General features: G+C 40.2%; 1 protein-coding gene and 1 long non-coding RNA gene across 2 annotated transcripts in view; both read right to left on the reverse strand.

Moving 5' to 3' along the window:
• Window positions 1-100: 100 nt before the first annotated feature.
• polr2a (RNA polymerase II subunit A) lies at window positions 101-12,958 on the reverse strand. Its single transcript, XM_058794309.1, is given in 29 exon segments — window positions 101-2,637; window positions 2,639-3,276; window positions 3,401-3,550; window positions 3,678-3,791; window positions 3,887-4,073; window positions 4,158-4,361; window positions 4,446-4,628; window positions 4,824-4,928; window positions 5,022-5,122; window positions 5,236-5,707; window positions 5,816-6,021; window positions 6,515-6,620; window positions 6,777-6,948; window positions 7,183-7,366; window positions 7,500-7,722; window positions 7,852-8,055; window positions 8,146-8,240; window positions 8,335-8,503; window positions 8,583-8,792; window positions 8,893-9,103; window positions 9,299-9,423; window positions 9,516-9,648; window positions 9,775-9,995; window positions 10,371-10,532; window positions 10,652-10,933; window positions 11,031-11,204; window positions 11,348-11,484; window positions 11,570-11,702; window positions 12,619-12,958. Coding segments are annotated over 29 exon segments (5,955 nt in total). The 5' UTR covers window positions 12,706-12,958; the 3' UTR covers window positions 101-2,070.
• Window positions 12,959-16,480: 3,522 nt separating this feature from the next.
• The window catches only part of LOC131551382 (uncharacterized), a 28,445-nt gene continuing 22,211 nt past the window's right edge, over window positions 16,481-22,714 (reverse strand). Inside the window, exons 4-6 of the long non-coding RNA XR_009273742.1 lie at window positions 19,237-19,314; window positions 19,060-19,168; window positions 16,481-16,952 (exon numbers count right to left, since the gene is read on the reverse strand). This is a non-coding gene — a long non-coding RNA (uncharacterized LOC131551382). The remainder of the gene's footprint in view (window positions 16,953-19,059; window positions 19,169-19,236; window positions 19,315-22,714) is intronic.

Raw genomic sequence — 22,714 nt, forward strand, 5'->3', positions numbered from 1 at the left:
TTCTTCAGTGGAACACAAAATTACTTTTTCAGGTGAACTGTTGTTTTAAGGTTTATCATAACACACACCCAACAGCAATGTTTAAAAACAACAAATGAACAACAGTTTAGTCAAACTTTTTATTTTTCAAGTCAAAAAACAAACAAAACAGATACAGAGAATGAAGTATCAGATTGATTTCTATACAGTGGCAATTTCTCTTAATTTAAATTCTCCTTTCCCCATAAACCCGACCCAGTTATTACTCAAACTCAAGAAAACCCTGTCTTTTTCATTTATGCTTTCATGCACACACACACTTTCACACTCACACACACCCTTACTGGGAGCCTGGGTATAGAGTATTAACTGGACTTGTTTGAAACATCCATGAAACTGAAGGCAAACAAGGACATTAAAGAGACTGTCAGAACTGCTCTCCCTAATGCGATCTAAGGCCTTAAACCTAAAGCTGAAATATGCAAGAGCATCAAAGTCTTTTATAAGTCAACAAATCCTCCTGCAACTACCACTGTCCAGATGGAAGAGCAAGTTGAGGGAACCAGTCGCCACTTGTGTTCAGGTTTTAAAAACGTAACTCAAAAAGATCTAAATGCCTCTGTCGCCCTCTACTGTTGACAAGATGATTCAGAATCAACTGATGAAATTATGAAACATTGCATATTCGAAAGGAAACAAACCAAACTGCACCTTTCTCCCCTCCCCAAGCACTTAATCCAAAAAGCAAAGCTGACCCAACGACAATGAAGCCAGCGCAAGAAAAATAGTGTAAAATAAATGCTTTTCCTCAGTAAATCACACAATAGATTATCAATTGTAATGATGCATGTATCAGAAAAAACAATTATACACTTCTTTTATTAAAGGGTTGAGTGCTGAGGACAAGGAAGGACTCATTAGATTTGAACCTAGGTGGTTTAAAAAAAAAAAAAAAAAAGTTAACATGGTGCATCTTATGTAAAGCTGGGCTCCAACCTCACTCTCAGGATAAAAGAAAAATAAAACCAAAAAGGTCACAATTTCACACTCCTCTGTGCACTCAGAGATACAAGACCGCTGGTTACTTTTTATTTTTTTTGCAGTTTTTTGAAATTGTAAATTACTGGGCAGATGCTGGTGAAGGATAAGGCTTGCATCTTTTGGGGAAAATTGACTAGAAAATTGATGCCTCAAATAAAGCATCTGTTCCCCCTCTCTGATTCTTAAAGAGGGCAATCACTACACAACACTTTTACCCATGTCATGGGCCGGCATACACAGACTACAGTATTACAAGACATTTTTAATCTGCACAATGCGTGTCAGCTTCAACACGTTTCTAATAAACAGCCACTTTGAACCTCCTGCTTCTTTAGAAATAACATTTTTCATAAGTGAACTCAAATTAGACAGAAAATCAACATTAATATTTAAACAGTTCTCAGTTCAGATCTGGAATAAAGAATCAAAACTGGGAACAAGCGCTTATTTACACCGGGGAAGAAACTAAAAGCTGTAAAATGTGAGAAAGGTCAGTTTCTCCCCCTTTCTATTTACGTTATAGATATTTTTCAAGGTTTCATTTGAAACTTTTCAGATACAATCCACTGTTTTCTGTTTGAAGGCTTTTGGCAATACTTCTTAGATTTCCTTTACATCCAACACTGAATTTGAGAAAAAAGGGAGGCAGAAGTGACTGGATGGAAAGAGAAGGACAATGCATGATCTTTCTCCTCCAAAAGCAGTCAGTCAATCTCCTGCATCTTTCCACCAACTTTGAGAAATGGTTCTCCCTCTAAACTTAGAGCGACCAAAGCGGTCTATACAAAAGGCAGCCCTGTTTGGCTTGTAGTTCAAACCTCTAACCTAACAGATGCAATCACTGAAGCCTGTTTAGTGAGGCTATTTAAGAACAATTCATTAAGTCCAAAAGAGAAAAATCAAAAAGGAGGATGTCACATGTGGGATCCCAGGTTCCTTAGCCTTCCCTGTACATCACAACAACCCCAGCTGAGTGGCTTTCCTTCAGTCTTTATCCCAGGGTCAGAGTGCCCGTAAGGGAAGTAGGACAAACCCCTGCACCAACCATCTTTAATTATTTTCTTCGTCGCTGTCGTCAGGGCTGATGGCTGGGCTGTAGGTTGGAGAGGTGGGGCTGTAGCCGGGAGAAGTGGGGCTGTAGGTGGAGCCCTTGGGACTAGTTGGAGAGTAGGTAGGGGATGTGGGTGAGTATTTTGGAGATGTTGGAGAGTAAGTTGGAGAGGTGGGGGAATATTTGGGGCTGGTTGGGGTGTAGGTAGGAGAGGTTGGAGAATAAGTAGGGGAAGTGGGGCTGTACTTGGGTGTAGTTGGGGAGTAGGTTGGAGAAGTGGGACTGTATTTGGGCGAAGTTGGAGAGTACTTCGGAGAAGTGGGGGAATATTTGGGGGATGTTGGGGTATATTCGGGAGAGCTGGGACTGTAGGAGGGGGAGGTGGGGGTGTATTTTGGAGAGGTGGGGGAGTAGGATGGGGAACTTGGGCTGTAAGAAGGCGAGCTTGGGGTGTAGGTGGGAGACTGCGGGGTGTAACGTGGACTGGATGGAGAGTAGGAGGGTGATGTGGGTGAGTAGGACGGAGATGTGGGGCTGTAGTTTGGACTGGTGGGAGAATAAGATGGCGGTTGGAGAGTAGGTAGGGGATGTGGGTGAGTAGGACGGAGATGTGGGGCTGTAGTTTGGACTGGTGGGAGAATAAGATGGCGAAGTTGGAGAGTACTTGGAGAAGTGGGACTGTATTTGGGCGAAGTTGGAGAGTACTGGAGAAGTGGGGCTGTAGCTCGGAGATGTTGGGGAATAGGACGGGGAGGTTGGAGAGTAGCTTGGAGAGGTGGGAGAGTAAGACGGGGAGGTTGGGGAATAAGATGGAGAAGTTGGGGAATAAGACGGAGACGTGGGGCTGTAACTCGGTGAGGTTGGGCTGTAGCTGGGGGACGTTGGGCTATAGCTGGGGGATGTTGGCGAGTATGATGGTGAAGTCGGGGAGTAAGACGGTGAAGTCGGGGAGTAAGAAGGTGAAGTCGGAGAGTAGCTTGGAGATGTTGGAGAATAAGACGGCGAAGTTGGAGAGTAGGAGGGTGATGTGGGTGAGTAGGACGGAGATGTGGGGCTGTAGTTTGGACTGGTGGGAGAATAAGATGGCGAAGTTGGAGAGTATGATGGAGAGGTCGGAGAGTAACCAGGGCTCTGTGGGGTGTATCCACCAGGAGAACGAGGCTCGTAGGCAGGAGATGTTGGAGAGTAATTTGGAGACAAGGCTCCTGAAGAGAAAAACAGAGGAGAAGCAAAATTTGTGGCTGTTTGGTTTGAAACCTACTAATTACAACCAAATAAACTAAGACAGTTATTCTTAAAGAACAAGACCAAAATAGACAGTAAAGAGACCTGGTGAGGGGATATAAGGGCTAGCTGGTCCAGGGGATCCAGGAGATCCAGGAGTTGGAGACCAGGCAGGAGAATAACCAGGAGAGAAGCCGCTGGCATCAGACGCAGCGCTGGGAGAGAAGCCTGCAGCACCTGGTGTCATTCCGCTTCCTGTATGGGGAAAAAAAAGAAAAAAAGAACAGGGCATGAAATGGAATGGAATATGTAAACATACACAAGAATGCACTGTAAATAATGGTGGCAGTAAAACAAAACCATGTAGCATTTCTTCACTCACCAACACTGGGAGACCAAGCACCATATGCAGGAGTGGCTCCTGTGTTCCAGGGAGTCATGGCAGGAGACATGCCACTCATGGGGCTGGGAGCAGAGCCAAAGAACATACCCGTGGCTGTGGTGGAAAAAGCAATGATTAACCACAGGTTTAAATTTGGTGACAGTATAAGGTTTAAGCATTCAAAAAAAAATTATAATAATTCGACTTACGTCCTGCAACACTGATACCAGGGATGTTGGTGGGAATCTCCATACCATACTTGCACTTCTCAGCATCCAACAGCAAGTCAAAGCAACCAGTGCCTGCAGGAGCCAGCTGCCCCAGCATGATATTCTCAGACACTCCTTTCATTGGGTCACATTCACCATGAGATGAGGCTTCCATCAACACATCCACCTACAGAAGAGCAAGGGATAACATTTAAGATTTCTTTACAAGATCAACCACAATACCATTTTAAAACATTAAACAGAGCCTCACCGTCTCTTCAAAAGAGCACTTCATTAGCGGTCCAGTGTCCTGCCTGTTGATACCGTGACGAGTGATGGCCATCAAGTGACCTCTGCAGGTCATCGTGTCACAAAGCAAGGCAAGATGGCGGTAGTTAACATAAGAACCGTCGAAAGAGATGACATGGTACAACTCTCTTTCCAGAGCCTTGCGCACAGCCTCAATACCAAGAACCTGCAGTTGAAGAGCAGACATTTCTGAATTTGATCTGAGAACCTAATAGGTTCTGATCTTAAGATAAGCTTTTAAAATTCTTACAGTGAAAATCTCCACAATGTCGTTGGAGGTGGTTCTGACAGGGTCCACATCCTTCTCACTGAGGACCCTCATGAGACTGACTCCATCGGTTTCCAGGATCCACTCTTGCAAAGCTTTAAACTCTCCTTCTTCTGTGATGATGATTTTCTTCTTGTTGTCAGTCTGTGGTAGATGCATGTACACCTACAAGGGCAGAAGAAATTAAACTCCAATCTCATGGCCATCTGTGTCCACAAAACTTTAAGGTGTCCTGTTAGTCATTTTATATTTCAGGAGGAAGACATTTTTTTGGCTTTTTGGACAAACCTACACTGCCACATGGGCTGTCAGGTTTACTGAAGTGAAGTTAAATACCGTCAAAAGATGGAGGAAAAATACCTTGCTGATCTGCTCAATGCCTTGCAGTGTCATGTCGGTCAGCATGTTGGATTCAATGCAGCGAAGGAAGACATCATCATCCATCTTATCCACTACCTCCTCATCCTGGACACAAGATTCAACATTTATGATTCAACATTGAGAGAAATGAGGCCAGTTACCTTCTCACCAGCAAAAACTCAAATTACAATGAATTACCTCTTGAAACTTGTTCTCGTCACTATTCATGATGCGGATTCGCAAAACCAGTTTCTCAGCATTGTCATCATTGAAGATACAGTTAAGATCATCACCAAATCCTAGGAGACAAAGATTAGAGTTAGAAAACTATATAACACCTGAGCATCCATTCCGTTTGCCATTTAAAGTGTTGTATCAACGTACATTTTTTCAATAATAATCTCAAGCCTACCTGCATTGATCTTCTCTGCAATCTGCTCCATAGTCAGTTTACGGTCAGTCATGTGTTTGCGGTCAAGCTCGATACGCAGCAGCCAGGGTGAAATGCGGGTCACGTCGAAGTCAGGCATCTCATAGTACACGTTGACCCACTCCTGATCCTCAGTCACCACAGTGTTCTGTGGGTTGGGGTCATAATAAATGGCTGTGTTGGCAGTGACCTTGCGCAGGGTTGTGTGCTCCAAACGACACAGGATATCTTTGGCCCTCTCTGCGTCACGGGCCGCTTGGCCCAGGAGAAAGACGGTCAAGGAGGGGGTCTTGGGTCGCTTGGAGATGTTGATAAGCTCTTTGAGTCGAGGCACACCAAGAGTGACGTTTTTGGCGGACACACCGGCGTAGTGGAATGTGTTCAGGGTCATCTGAGTAGCAGGCTCTCCCAGAGACTGGGCAGCCAGAGCACCTACCATCTCACCAGGGTGAGCCTGAGGAAAACAAAGAAAGTGTCCAGCTTCAGACAATTGGATAAAACTATACGACTCCCTATTTTCTAATTTTTTAGGTGCAGTCAACACTAAGCAAGCATTACTTACAATGGACTGGTTAAATTTGGTCTCGATCTCTCCCAGCAGCCAATCAAAAGCCTCTGTGCTAAGCCGGAACTCCTCAGTCATTCGCTTGGAGCACAGGGTGGAGCGCAGGTGGATGTTGAACAGCAGAGTGGCGTTCTCCTGGGCTTGCCTGCTTAACTGGTCTTCACCATTTACGATCACCAGCTTCTTACTCAGCTCATGAACTCCTGCGCAAAAAAAAAAAAAAAAAGAGCAGATATCCATGTGCTGTCAATACAATGCAACACTTGAAGCTCACTCCAATAATAACACAACAAACAGGTGGTGCCACCACTATAATGACAAGGGGAAAAAAAGCCATATTAGTTAGGGCTACATAAAATTGACACCTCTTAAAAGGTGCAGATTTGTCAAGCGCATGAGTTTGGCATCATGTCTTCAGTCAACACGTACACAAAGATGTAAAAGTGGCCTTTATAATCAGCTTGCACAGGTCTGCCACAAGACAGTGGTAAGCTATAGGGATCAGTCGTCAGCAGGCTTTATATAGCTACCACAAGCAGAGGAGTCTTTATTTAGCTGGGAGACTCGCTCAAATGCGGACAGCCTTAAGTCGGCTGAAGCAGTGTATATAGCGTTCACGTCAAAATAAAAGTTAATAAAACCAGTTATAAGATACCTAAATAAAATCCCTTTACAGGCCCAAAGTACAAAACCCACCTTCCACTACTCTCACTGGGTTGAGGTCAGTTGGTGTTCGAGGATTGATGCGGAAAATCTTCTGAGCATTCCAGATCATTCTGGCCAAATTGCACGGTAGTACCACCTATGGAAAACACGGTTTGTGTTTATGACATTCTACAGAAATGTACAGATACAGTAATATTCATGCTTGATACAGTTGTAAAAATGATAAGGACAATCCTAACCAAAGGGCATATGGATATTGATGGCGCTTAAAGGGTACTCTTAAGGGTCAGACCTTGCTGTCGCCTGTGGGGAAAATGGCCCTCAAGATCTCTCGGTCTTCCTTCATCTTCTCAAACTCTCTCTCAAGAGCACTCTGGACATGGGCATTGGTCATCACATCTTTCACCACATCTTCCTGTAGAGTGCGGCGGAGAGCTCGATCATTGGTGTAATCAAACTTGAACCTGTGCAATTAAAGAAAGAGGCAGAAAGTTAAATCAATGACGTTAGTCAGTTGAGCTCTGAGCTGATAATCAACAATGAACTCGGATGACTTAAAAACAGACTCCTAAATAGCTTACTATCCATGTCCTTGTTGATTTGAGATAATGCGGTTATGTTGATTATATTACTTAGTTTAAATTATTGGCAATATATTACTTTACTGTAAATACTTGAACAAACACAACAGAACTCACTTCTTCTCAAAGGCTTTGTGGGATGGCTTAAGGGTAGCCATGTTTTGGAACTCCACAGCCTCTCCCGCCAGACCATCCTCTCCATACCTCAGCTGGACGACTTGGTTAATGGAGTTTCTGACTGTAGCATCATACTTTACCATAACAGACTCCATAGACTTGATCAGACGACGCTGAATATAACCTAAAGGAATAGGAGTTTCATCAAAATTCATGAAGACAATTTCAGCCTTAAACAAAGACCAATCTGATGACAATTGCGCATAACATCTCACTTAGAGACTAGAAATAAGAATTACGGTTGCTCAGTACATTACCTGTCTCAGCAGTTTTGACAGCTGTGTCGATCAGACCCTCTCTGCCTCCCATGGCGTGAAAGAAAAACTCAGTTGGTGTGAGACCGGCCAGATAGGAGTTTTCTACAAAGCCTCTACTCTCTGGACCATAGTCATCTTTAATGAAGTGAGGGAGAGTGCGATGCTTGAAACCGAAGGGGATTCGCTTACCCTCAACGTTCTGCTGCCCCACCACAGCAATAACCTAAATGGGTGAAGAGGAAGAACAAATACAGAGATTGTGAAAAAATTCCAGTTACGCCTTTAGCCTGAAAGAGGCAGCAACATGCTTTTGAACTATTTTAAGATTTAAACATCATCTATCTTCTCTCACCTGAGAAATGTTAATTTTAGAGCCTTTTGAACCAGCCACCACCATGGATTTGAAATTGTTGTACTCAGACAATGACTTCTGGGCAGAGGATCCAGTCTTGTCTCGAGCATCGTTCAGAATGCGGTTGACCTGGTTCTCAAAGGTCTGTCTCAGAGTGTTACCTGGGGTGGGCTCCAACTCATTGTTGTGGGCTTTCTCAATGACCTGCGAGAAAGAAATCATGAAGCTCAACTGCATTCATGTACGAAAGCAACAGCCCGTTATATTTATAAATACCTAATAATGTCAACTCACTTCTATCACATCCTGTTTGGCTTTCTTAATCGTGTTCTGAATGTCCTGATATGTCGCCTTATCGGCAATGGAGTCTCCAATACCAATAGAGTGACCTGAAGCAGACAAGATAGTTGTAAACAAATGAATAAGGATTTAAACTGTTTTTGTGTGCAAATATCAAGTCAATTCAAGTCTGTCTTTTTTTACCCTCGATGAGCAGCCAGTTGTTGACGACGGTCTGGATGTTAGAATAGAAGAGTCGTGTGATGTCATGGCCCATCTCAAGGTATGAGATATGGACAAGAGAGCCAGCTGAGGTTCCCAATGACTTCTTACACAGGATCCCCATGATCAGCTCACCGTTCTCCACAATCACCTGCAAAATGAGAACAAAATTGCATAAGTACTTTCTTTTGCACAAAAACTACATCCACATTTGGGCTGCACTACTGCACCTTAGTGTCTCCAGGGGAGATGTGTTTGTAAGGTCCGCTGTCCTCTTCATCAGGGTGAGTGCTGTGTGTGCGGATGGCATTAATGTGCCCAGGGATGATCAGGCTGAAGATCTGTTTGCCAGTCCAGAGAGGTCGAGGCTTCAAGATAGCGGGTTGGGGCACTTTGCCGTCCCATGTGGAGAGAAACATGAGGAGGTTCATCACCTCACCCTAAAATGAAGCACACAAAATGATTTATGAATTTTATGTATCTGTACAATCTAACAGCTCATTACATTCATAATTTGGTACCACAGCTTTGTAAACTCACCCTCTCCAAGAAGACGTCTCTCTTGGTGAACTTGCGCACAGCTGTCAGTGTGTCCTGCACAATACCCATGACAGGTCTGTTGGACTGTGGTGTGACAATCATACGAGGCACCATGGCCAGCTCTTGGATCTCAGCACGGGTCTCCAGGGACTGTGGCAAGTGCAGGTTCATCTCATCGCCGTCAAAGTCAGCATTGTATGGGGTTGTCACACTAGAAATAAAAGAGATTTTCTCTTTAAAAATGAAGTCAAAAACCTTTATATTAGAGCAATGGTGCTAAATCTGACCATTCATTTTCTATACAAATTTGTAACAGTTTCAGCAATTATAACTGATACAGCACACAAACTCAATATATTGCTTATCCACATATCAATCTACAAAAAGTCTTAGAAGCCCAGCGCACCTGAGGTTGAGTCGAAACGTTGACCAAGGCAAGATTCGCACTCTGTGGCCCATCATAGACATTTTGTGCAGCGTAGGCTGTCTGTTGAACACTATAATGTCCCCATCACACATGTGTCTTTCAACCTAGAAAGAAAAGAAACAGGTTTTAAATACTTTGCTCACTATAACTGAAAATTACATTACATTCTTACATTAAACACGAAATAAAGACTGACTTTGTATCCAATCTGAAGGTGAAGGTCACTTGGTTTAGGGTGGAATCGCAGGTCAATTCTGTCCCCGTTGTCTCGGATGATATATTTGGCTCCAGGGTACTGACTGTTACCTCTCCTCACAAGCTCTTGGAGTCTGTAAAGTTAAAGGGGATAAAGAAAAAGAATTTGAGAGTGCTGGGTTACAGAGACCTCTCAGAGAACACTAACATATTTAGCAAGCAAGATGCATTCAGAAAGAGATAAAAACAACTAATATTACCTGTCAATGTTAAAGGGTGTGACAATCTCAGGGAATGTCATGTTTGCGGCGATGGAACGGGGAACGCCCACCTGGTCGATCTGCAGGTTGGGGTCAGGTGTGATGACAGTTCGGGCGGAGAAGTCTACACGCTTCCCCATCAAATTACCTCTGACACGTCCTTCCTTACCCTTTAGCCTCTGCTTGATAGATTTCAGTGGACGACCAGACTTTTGCATTGCCTGAATCAAGAGCATAAAGCAAAATCTTCATTAATATTTTCCTGATTGTCCCACTCTACATAACTGCAGATCAAATATCAAATGTTTTAACTGGCTGCAACTGTCATGCAGCAGTTTTATTTAGTAGTAGTGTACCCTGACCCCCCACAATTGCATTATATTATAAATGCATTTATTTTTTACAAAAGCATTTTATTTTTTGACAATATTTCTTGTAAATTATATAAAAAGAAGAACTAATTATTGATAAATAACTTCGTAGTGATTTTTGATTAAATACTGAATTATTAATAATATCACTGTTAATAAGAATATTATTGTTGCTTCTCATAATAGCCTGGACTCAGATCTCCTTAGATATAGTGTAAATCTTACCCTAGGTAGACCTGGCAGTTCATTGTCTACCATAGTGGCCACGTGGAACTGAAGCAGCTTGACATCCTCTGCTATAACATGCGCTGCAGCTCCACTCTGTTCATTTCGCTTCAGCTGGTTATTGATTTTCACAATGTCAGCCAACTTGTGTGTTAAATCATCCTAGGGAGGAAAAAGAAAAAAAAAAAAAAAAGAGTGTACAATAAGAAACAACTCGAACAGCTATCAGAACTATATAAAACGTCAAACTTCTTTCCTACCGTTTAATAAGAAATGCTAACCTGGTTTCTAGCAGAGCCCTGCATGACCACAGCCGGTCTCACAGCAAGAGGAGGCACAGGCAACACAGTGACAATCATCCACTCAGGACGGGCGTATTTGGGGTCCATTCCCAAGATCATGTCCTCTTCATCTGAAATGCGTTTGAAGATCTCATGCACACGTTCAGGGCTAAGGAGAATCTTCTTCTCCTGTGAGTCTTCGTTCACGTGCTTCCACTCAGCATACAGCTCCAGGCCAGAGCGACGGATACGTGGCTGGTACCTGCCACATCCTCCATGACCCTTGAGATATGAAAGTTAAAAATCAGTTTTAAAACTTCCAGAGCAAGCTAGAAATTTAAAAATTGGCCTGTGCGCTCATAGAAATTTAGGTCTGTACCTTCTCTTTGGTGAGGTCTTCTTCAGTCTCCTGCTGCTCCACTCCAAACTTGTTGTCCATCTCCTCTCCACCCTCACAAATGTTTTTGCCTTTACAGAGGTCATAGACGTGGGTCAGACGCTTACGCGGCTGCCCCTTCGACTTGACCAAGATGTCTTTGATTTTTGGATTATTCTGGGTAAAACAAAATTAGGAGGAGTTAAAATACACTACAAAACAATTTGACCAAAAGAACTAGATCAGAAGAACCAGAGAGAAATAAATATTTGAACAATGAAATAAATCACAGCAAAAGGCAAACTGAAAATACGGCATACCGCGTCCACAAGAAGTTTTGAACAGAAGAAGCAGACACATCGGAGGACCTTCATGATCTTTGTGATGAAGCCAACATGAAAGACTGGCTTAGCCAGCTCAATGTGACCGAAATGACCAGGGCACTCAGTCATGTTACCTAAATGACAAGCAAATAAGCAGAGGTTCAGCTTTAAGTGTTTAGTTTAATACCAAGACGGATAAAAATCAGTTTATGAACATACCTGCACACGTCTGGCATCTGCCTGACCTTTCAATTACCCCTTGCCGGGGGTCCATAAGTCCCCCCAGTTTAGGGCGTCCTCCTTCTGTGGTCTCGGGGTACTTGATGCCCCCTTCAGTAACGGACATCCGTTTCTGAAAATGATAACAAACAGCATTAAATTGTTGTACATTTTCACAACAACGGGATAACAATTGTACACTAAATATACCCTCAAATAAAAAAATAAAATTCAAATACATAGGCCGCAAGAGCAACAGTAAGTTTGCAATAAGCAATAGTTCAGATGTCATGTCAAATTACGCATTTAACATTTTTAAACATTTTAATTTGAAATGTAACAAGGCTGTGTTAATGGTTGCATTTATAATGTGTTACGTCAGATTACATGTTGCACCCATAACACACACAATAACCACCAAATGAAGTGTCAGAGATTGCTCACCTCTGCATTCATTAAAAAAAAAAAAAAACTGATAAAAGGTATAAAAGTCCTTAAAAATGACGACTATACTGAATAAAACCCAGTTACTTTGCATCGCTGTCTAAAGAAAATGCATTACAGCTCAACTCAGAAACATGCCATTCGCTCGTCATTTATTTTAAAAGATAAGTGTACTTCAGGAACTAAATAAATGAAAGCATGCATATAAAAATTCACATTTTATTGCCAATAAGGGAGACATAGGGAACAATGTGGAAACTTGGGAGTAACTCTGGGTCTGCCATGTGACTCCAAAATGGTAAAATAAAGTAAACAAACAATAAATATTACAACAAGTTAAAATTTTATAACTTCAAACAAGGCTTTCCGTGTCTTGTTGCTAATTGTTAAAGCAGGACTCTTGTGTAGTGTTTCTTCAACTTTCTAAACACATGCTCTTACTGAGGAAGAAGTGGCTAGCCGGCTAAGTTAGCAAAACACAAGTTCACAAAAGACACTGTATGTTAAAATCCGTATTTAATATGATTTTAACACGATGATGATTTGAGTAATACAATAATACTCAAAGAATTAAGAGAATACCCCCTCTCAAGAGCAAAACCTACAAGTTCATCAGGGCTGAGGACGCCGAATTGCACTCTCTTGATGAGGCGCAATGGGCATGCGCTGTCGCTGGAAGGCGGTCCGTGCATCCTGTCTATTCAAAGAGACGCGTCCTCCCCCGGCACGCCGCTTTGTAAGAAGGAACACCTCTGAAACGCCACCAAGACTCTCCTGGCACCCAATGGTGACCGGAACTTGTCCGATGGCGGTTTCCCAGTGACCACCGTATCTTGCTACTCAATGTGCTTTTAAATTTGTGTTTATATACTAGCTATTGTAGCTACCGGCTGTCCCCTTCCCTTTCCCCGATCTACACTCCAGTGCGCTCTAAGCGCATCTGAGAGAAAACTGCTCTCACACGGCTTTATATAGACTGTACGCTTTGCTACAGGTTTACACAGCCTACTTGGCAGGGGCTGAACAGTCAGAGGGCGGGTTATGGATTGATCTCTCTGCGCGCTTATTGGCCGCGAGACTGCAGTATATGAATAATTCATTAAAATTGACGCAGAACCAATGAAGTTGTGCGCTTTTGATTCCTGCGAATCCTATGTAGGCGGAGGCGGGACAAAACGTATGAAGAGATTTCATAGGCCCATAAAAACCAAGGGAGGCTCCGTAGACACTTTAAACATGAATATTCAATAACATTCGTCAATATGAAACATTATTCGTCAAAAGTGTTCGTAATATTCATGAGCAGAGAGCATTTGACCAATTGAAACCAACGCTTGACGGCGGTAAAATAACTTTCTTACTGCCCGCCTTCTTTACGAGCATTGCCGATTTTAGCCGACTGATATTTTTTCACCCTCTGAGCAAAAATAAAAAAAACCTATGCAGTTCCGTCCGTCTCGCTCTGGATCAGCTAACAGTGCTGGAAAAGAAGCTCGTGTGAGAGGCCTACACCTACCGTCGAGGATTAACACCAGTATTTTGGTTTTAAATATTATTTTTGCGTAATTCAAATTATTGACTTACTTTTATTTTGTACGCTTATTCATATTTTCCGGAGTATTTGTTACGATTTTCCTTAATTTATTTGAGTTCTACGGGAAAATGCAAGAATCCACGAGGTCGAGTAGAAACAATGGCTGGACGGCACGCGCTTTTTTCGGTATGATCAGCTGGAAACTCCGCTGAAAGCCTGGGGTTTCAAACAGTACATTTTCAATTAAAAAACACTCGAGAAACGTTGTTGTTTTAAACATTTAATGTTTTGTTAAACCATTTTGAGAATTAGAACGTTATTGTAACTGACTGTAAAATAAAAAAGTAGAATTGTACATCCAGGCCATGTTGTTCTACAAAAAGGCGCTAGCTTACGTTTTCTGGTTACCGGTTTTCTTATAAATAATCGTAAATCCGTAGTTCGTAAGTGATTTACATTTGATAATCTAATATAGTTTATTGTTCTCGCAATTGTAGTGCGTGATAAAGAATTTGTAGTAACGTAACTTGATGTTACCTAGCGACTGTTGTGAGCTTTTGCTAGTTTGTTAGCCGCCATTCTTTGTGGAATGGGAACATTAAACAGCACCCGTTTTAAGTTTTGTTGTCTGAAATGTTAGTTTAACGTTACAGCTTTAAAATTTTAGTGTGTATATTTGTGTTACTGAGTATATAGGTTTATATTAGGGTAAAGAACCAGCATTATTCGGCTACATAGTTATGGATTAAGTACATTATAGATTACAGTGTAGACCGATGGTTGGATTAAAACAAATGTTTTTGAAATTGTTCATATAGGTTCGGTCACATTTTATACTTGAATTGGTCTCGTAGATACATATTAATATAGACACAAGATATATCAGACTGTTATTTACAGGAACATTCATGACTTTTAGCAATTTCGGCTTTAAAAAAAAGCTATTTGTGGTGTTCTTCGTCTTGTCTTTGTATGGTTTCAGAAGTAGATGTCTTTTTAACCGATCATGTGGTAGTTATATCACGTTTATGTTAGCCTGTTAGCATTGAGCTTGGATGGCTGTGAATATATTTACATTAAAAATAGGAGGTTCTGTAATGTTCGAATCGTTTTCCGATTATATAACAAACGTATAATAAACACCGACTTCTTATCATCTTTCTGTTTTTTGTAGCCGAAAAGAGTTGGTTCATAATGGTCATATCTACAAAGCTAATCAGATAATGGAACAAGAGCTTGGTTGTAACTCGTACATCAAACCTAAATCGACTTCTTTGAAACCACATGTATCGGGAAAATTGGCTTAACAGTCGGTTTTAGTGGATAAATATGAGTTATTGGCTCTGGAAATTGCTGGTTTAGTCCGAGTACGTTTACAGTCAAAACCTCATTGTTGTTTAATGTGACTATATGTTGTCTCAGAGTCGATCTTAATGGGTCTCCTCACTTAAATCAGGTCCTTGCTTAGAAATAACCCCAAATGAACATGGGTTTTGAGGGATCTTGTCGTATATGGCGGGTACAGTGGCGGTGAGATGAACAAACATGGAGTCTGGTGCTTATGTACTTTTTGGGCGGGTTTACAGGGCAGAAGGGAAGCCGAGTTGCGTAACTCCAGATTAAAGTGAAACGAGCCTGAGCTAGCTAACATTAGCATTATGTCAACCATGAAAACCTTCCACAAAAACGAAATCGTGACGCAGTTATCAAATTGAAGGCGGTATCTGGGGGAAAAAGCTATATATTTATCACAATCCGAATAAAATAAATAGGCGGGCTGACGGTCGTTTACTTTGGTCGGTGCAACATGGAGGCTGTTTTCTACAAACAAATGTTTTTCAGTACGAATGTTGAAAATCTCACTAACATTCGTGTTTAACCAAGTTGAGCGTAATGACTTAGTCTTAATTGTTTAAGGGATAGTTCACTCAAAAACAAAACTTCTATCATTAATGTTGTTTAAACCTGTATGACTTTCTTCTACGGAGCACAAAAGATGAAAAAAAAAAAAAAGTTCGGGATTGATATGAATGAAAAGATACAACACTGATTCTGCTTTACATCTCTCTTTGTATTCCAAAGGTAAATCATATTTTTGAAGTCACGTGTGAGTAAATGGTTGAGCTGTCCCTTTAAATTTGACGTTGTAACGTGAGACTTTGCTTCTAGTGGCTTACTAATGTGTTTTAATGAAAGAAAGTAGGGGTTTCATCAACCGACTGTAATTTGGACAAATTTATGTTCACTCTAAATGGTTTGAAATCTTATCGTATGACATTCATGTAAGTATTTTGCGTGTAAATAAAATATTTGAATTGCATTCAAATTCTTGGGTTCACTTTTTATTTTAAAGCCTACCTACCTGAAAATGTCTGTGTGCTTAAATTAGATTTATGTGCCTGTATTAAGTGAATCAAACATTGAAATAACAGGGATATTTTACGTTACCTTTTCAAGTATACATTGTTTAATATTTTGTCTGTTTACGTGAGCAGAGGTTGGCTTCTATGCATTTCAAACCGAGCTGCAGCACCACCTTGTGGCAGGCACAAAATAATAATAATAAAAAAAATCAGTTACGCAATTGAGTACTTCACTTGTTTAGACTCCCTCTTTGGAACACTTTGACTACAACCTGTGTTGAAAAAAACTTTGGTCTGTGCGTTTTAACATAAGACATTATGTCTTCCTGTAAATCCTAATCACTATATAAACCCTTATAAAGGTTCTGTGGAATTTAACACGATGGACAAAAATATAATCTTTGTCAAGGCTGGTCTCTAAAGAGGCAAGCCATTAACAAATAACTTTTTATTCAATGGACATTTTGCCATTTTTACACGTTGCAAAGCAATTTAGAAATATGGTTCCTTCAGGAAAACATACAGACATTTCACAACGCATAATATTTACAAACAATAAGTTTGTATTAAACAACAGTGAGTGCATATACACACACAATACATATTGCAGTGCAATTCCAGAAATTAGAGCAAAACTATAATCTCACTTTTACACCAAACAAGAAATTAGTCATGACACAGGCTCTCCTAATATTACCCAAAAATTTAATGACGCCTTTAATACCACATATGGTGCTATAGGATTATCTACTGTTCAGTTTTTCATGATGTAGCTATTAAAGGTATATGCACAAATGTTACATTATGATCGTGTTACAGTCGTGTAAATGCAAGAGATGCTGAAAAACTTGTCAAACCACAAATCAGAGGAGAGACATGACCACTAGATGGAAGCTTTGAGCTCGTCTTCCCTCAGTCTGTCTAGATCTTCCTCTTCCAAACGGAAGCCACAAAAAAGCAGAAAATGGGCCGTGCTTTGATCATGAGTTCTCAGGGAAGCCCTGTTGTTCCAGTTTAGTAATCACAAGGCTCCATAAGTAAGCTTGTTTGGTTTAAAAAAAAAAAGGAAGGAAAGCAGAAGAAAAAAGCACATTTACCAAGGCAATATAATGATACGTTTTTAAGATGGTAATGACCGTGAACGGTAAAGTAAGTTTTAGAAAATTAAGCTCACCAAGCAGAAATGTTTCTAAGCCTATATTTTAATCATCAAAATGTTATATTATTTAAGACCATTGAGAATTAACACAACATGTCATTATGATGACTATGAAAGAGAAAATGCTAAATGTCAAATATTGAGACAAAAAATAATAAATAAAATGGAGTGCTAAAGTAATTACACTAAATAGCACTTCTCACTTAAATTACAGTTTGTCGCTGATTATCCCAAACACTGATCATCCCAAGCTTGGATCGCAGAAATTTCATCGGCAGACCAGGAATGGTTGTAACATGAGGCGAGTTGTAACACTGCGAGTTATAAGTTCACCACTTACAAACGGAAATTAGTATCATACATGACCACAGTGGAGGATACACTCTTAAAGGTTCCATACGGAAGTGTTCTTGCAGTGATGCCATAGAAGAACCAAAAAATGCTGTTTTTCACAGCATTAATAATAAGAAATGTTACCTGAGCACCAGATCAGCGTATTAGAATGATTTCTGAAGGATCTTTTGAGGCTAAAATCTGGAGTAATGGCTGCTAAAAATTAAACTTTGCCATCACAGAAATAAATTAAATTTTAAAATACATTAAACAGAAAACAGTTGTAATAAACAGATGAAAATGTAATTATTACACAACATTTTCTGTTTTTACTGTTTGTTTTTTTTTGTTTTTTTTAAATGCAGGTTTGGTGACTACAAGAGACTCAAAAAACATAAATAAATAACAATAAACAAACAAATAGGATTTGATGTAAGATGATATAAAACTTTGAACCCAATTTTGAACTTATTTTAGATAGTTCTATTTAGGCCAAGGCTACATGTGATGCTTTGGAAGGTATGATATAGTGAATTGGGAGAGCATCATGAAATACCTTTCTCTAATTTAACCTTCTTAAAGGTACAGTTCACTAAAAAGTGAAGTTTTTTCATGTTGTTCTAAATCTGTATGACTTGGTGGGACACAAAAGTAGACATTTTGAAAAATATTTCATTGGTTTACTTGTCCATTCAATAAAAAGCAATGGGGTCCATTGTTGTTTTGGACCTCTATAACATTGGTTGTATGGACAATAACCAGTTGAAACACATTTCAAAATATTTTGCATTCTATAGAAGGGGTGGTGAACTGTTCCTTTAAGTACCTCCAAAAAAGGCATAGTTCACCAAAAGAAAAAAAAAATTCTGTGATCGTTTACTCACCCTCAAGTTGTCCAGTTTCTGCTCCCCATTGATTTCCAAGATACATTTTTTCCATATTATGGAATTGAATGGGGACCAACAACTGTTTGTTTACTCAAGTTACTCCAAAAAGTTTTTTCTTTTCTTTTGTGTTCACTAGAAGAAAGATACTCACACAGATTTGGAACAACTTGAGTGAAAGGGTGAGTGAAAAAAAAGCAACAAATGCTGAGACTTCTCACACTGAAAAGACCTTTGATAGGTTGTTACGGCCCTTTATTTTTGAAATGTGCGAGTTCTTTGACTTTCAACAAAAGTTTACTACATTGATTAAAGGGATGTATAAACAACCTAAAGTAAGAGTGATGGCTAATGGAAATATTTTTGAAGCATTTTAAATATTGAGAGAAACAAGACAAGGGGATCCATTATCTGCTTTATCTATAGTTAATACAAATAAAACGTCTTAAAGTCGAGGAAGACATACATAAATTAAATATGTGACTGTGATATTATTACGTTTTAGCTTATGGCATAAAAGCTTATCCATATATAAATACATTTAAATAAGACAGGAGTAATGCAAATAGGAGGCTATTTAGAAAAAGAATGAATTCAAGAGGGTGTCCCAGTCACGCAAGGCTCTCGCTCTTCACTGACTCAGACCTCACCTTTTCCAGAGTTCTAATCACACACACATGTCCCTTGTCAGCACTCATCAACACCCCTACAAAGCACACATGCACACTGTCATTCACTGTCTGGCCTTGTCAAGAGAACACAGACTCTCTTACCTTGGGAAACTGTCCATAACTCCTTGGACTCTCTCTGATGCTGCCTCCTTTTTCCAAGTCGAATCTCCTGGTCTCCATGTCGTGACTGCTCCTCTGTTTGTGTTTGTTCCTGGAGACACATTCAACTGTTACATTCAAGTCAATATTCATCCTATCATTCTAACAGTCGTTACTCACCTGCATCGTGTTGATTTTATCTGCCTTCAGTGAACTTAACATTGGTTGTTCCTAATTCTGTGTATCGTGACAGAGGGACTGACCAAAAAAAAAAAAAAAAGATTTTAGTTACAGTAAAAGTTTCAAAACAAAATACAGAAATGGATGGTTGGGCAATTCCCAATATTTAAGAAATGCCAGAAACAAATAGACAAAGAATGAGAACAGTGTTTTAAAGAAGCATTCAGCACTTCACAATCTCCATTCTGGCAGGAATATGCTTGGAAGATGAATATATGAGAATGACAACAGATATCATACAAGTGTACAAAGTTACTCCACGGTGTTTGGACAGTGTGTGTTAAGGCAAGGCAAGGCAAGGCAAGTTTATTTATATAGCACATTTCATACACAGTGGCAATTCAAAGTGCTTTACATGAAAGGAAGTGAAAAAGTAATTTAAAAATAAAAATAAGATATAAAAATTGATTTAAAAAGAATTTAAAACAGTTAAGAATAGAAAATGATTATACAGGTGCTGGTCATATAATTAGAATATCATCAAAAAGTTGATTTCACTAATTCCATACAAAAAGTGAAACTTGTATATTATATTCATTCATTACACACAGACTGATATATTTCAAATGTTTATTTCTTTTAAGTTTGATGATTATAACTGACAACTAAGGAAAATCCCAAATTCAGTATCTCAGAAAATTTGAATATTACTTAAGACCAATACAAAGAAAGGATTTTTAGAAATCTTGGCCAACTGAAAAGTATGAACATGAAAAGTATGAGCATGTACAGCACTCAATACGTAGTTGGGGCTCCTTTTGCCTGAATTACTGCAGCAATGCGGCGTGGCATGGAGTCGATCAGTCTGTGGCACTGCTCAGGTGTTATGAGAGCCCAGGTTGCTCTGATAGTGGCCTTCAGCTCTTCTGCATTGTTGGGTCTGGCATATCGCATCTTCCTCTTCACAATACCCCATAGATTCTATGGGGTTAAGGTCAGGCGAGTTTGCTGGCCAATTAAGAACAGGGATACCTTAAACCAGATACTGCTTGCTTTGGCACTGTGTGCAGGTTCCAAGTCCTGTTGGAAAATGAAATCTGCATCTCCATAAAGTTGGTCAGCAGCAGGAAGCATGAAGTGCTCTAAAACTTCCTGGTATATGGCTGCGTTGACCTTGGACCTCAGAAAACACAGTGGACCAACACCAGCAGATGACATGGCACCCCAAACCATCACTGACTGTGGAAACTGTACACTGGACCTCAAGCAACGTGGATTGTGTGCCTCTCTTCTCTTCCTCCAGACTCTGGGACCCTGATTTCCAAAGGAAATGCTAAATTTACTTTCATCAGAGAACATAACTTTGGACCACTCAGCAGCAGTCCAGTCCTTTTTGTCTTTAGCCCAGGCGAGACGCTTCTGACGCTGTCTGTTGTTCAAGAGTGGCTTCACACAAGGAATGCGACAGCTGAAACCCGTGTCTTGCATACGTCTGTGCGTAGTGGTTCTTGAAGCACTGACTCCAGCTGCAGTCCACTCTTTGTGAATCTCCCCCACGTTTTTGAATGGCTTTTGTTTCACAATCCTCTCCAGGGTGCGGTTATCCCTATTGCTTGTACACTTTTTTCTACCACATATTTTCCTTCCCTTCGCCTCTCTATTAATGTGCTTGGACACAGAGCTCTGTGAACAGCCAGCCTTTTTTGCAATGACCTTTTGTGTCTTGCCCTCCTTGTGCAACGTGTCAATGCTCGTCTTTTGGACAACTGTCAAGTCAGCAGTCTTCCCCATGATTGTGTAGCCTACAGAACTGTTACATTACATACATTGTTACATTTACATTTAGCAGACGCTTTTATCCAAAGCGACTTACATTGCATTCAAGTTACAGTTTTTACATTTTATCAGCTCTAGACTTAGAGACCATTTAAAGGCCTTTGCAGGTGTTTTGAGTTAATTAGCTGATTAGAGTGTGGCACCAGGTGTCTTCAATATTGAACCTTTTCACAATATTCTAATTTTCCGAGATACTGAATTTGGGATTTTCCTTAGTTGTCAGTTATAATCATCAAAATTAAAAGAAATAAACATTTGAAATATATCAGTCTGTGTGTAATGAATAAATATAATATACAAGTTTCACTTTTTGAATGGAATTAGTGAAATAAATCAACTTTTTGATGATATTCTAATTATATGACCAGCACCTGTACATAGTGCAATCATTTCGGACGTAGCACAGTGCTCATTTGACAAATGCACAGCTAAACAGATGAGTTTTGAGTCTGGATTTAAATGTGGTTAATGTTTTAGCACATCTGATCTCATCTGGAAGCTGGTTCCAACTGCGGGCAACATAATAGCTAAAAGCGGACTCCCCTTGTTTTGTGTGAACCCTTGGTATTTCTAACTGACTCGATGTGGTCTGTTAGGTTTATATTCAGTGAGCATATCTGCAATGTATTTAGGTCCTAGGCCATTGAGTGATTTGTAAATGAGTAAAAGTACTTTAAAATCAATCCTAAATGTAACTGGAAGCCAGTGTAAGGACCTGAGGACTGGTGTGATATGCTCAGATTTTCTGGTTCAAGTCAGAATCAAGGCAGCAGCGTTCTAGATGAGCTGCATCTAATGGTCTTCTTTGGAAGGCCGGTGAGGAGACCATTACAATAATCCATCCTGCTGGTGATAAAGGCATAAACAAGTTTCTCCAAGTCTTGACTGGACACAAAACATCTAATTCTTGCAATGTTTTTGAGATGATAGTATGCTGATTTAGTTACCGCTTTGACATGACTAGTAAAACTAAGGTCTGTCTCCAGAATCACCCCAAGATTTTTGACTTGATTTTTAGTTGTTTGACCCCTAGAGTAAAGGTATGCATTCACCTTGAGAACTTCATCTTTGTTTCCAAATGCAATGACTTCAGTTTTCTCCTTGTTTAACTGAAGAAAGTTCTGGCACATCCAACAGTTTATTTCGTCAATGCATTGGCAGAGGGAGTCAATGGGTCTATAGTCATTTGGAGATAAGGCTAGGTAGATCTGGGTATCATCAGCATAGCTGTGATAGGCAATTTGGTTCTTTCTCGTTATTTGACTTAGTTGGAGCATATACAGGCTAAACAAGAGTGGTGCAAGAATTGAACCTTGTGGGACTCCGCGTGTCATGGACGTCCACTTAGACTTATGCTCTCCTATACTCACATAATAACCTCTCCCTTCTAAGTATGACATGAACCATTTGAGTACCATCCCAGAAACCACGACCCAGTTTTCCAGTCGTCCAGTTTTCCAGTTTTCGTTAAGACGAAGGGCTGCCAATCATACTTTTTTTAATTCATGTACTGTAAGCTGTTACAAATATTTTAGATTGGAGCTACACAAATAAAGCAAATCATTTATTACAATATAAGAAATTTTTTTGGTATATGCCATGTAATTTTAAAATCAGAGCATTTTAAGCAACATCAAGACAC

Source organism: Onychostoma macrolepis, chromosome 12 (genome assembly GCF_012432095.1).
Source record: "Onychostoma macrolepis isolate SWU-2019 chromosome 12, ASM1243209v1, whole genome shotgun sequence".
Lineage (NCBI taxonomy): Eukaryota > Metazoa > Chordata > Actinopteri > Cypriniformes > Cyprinidae > Onychostoma > Onychostoma macrolepis.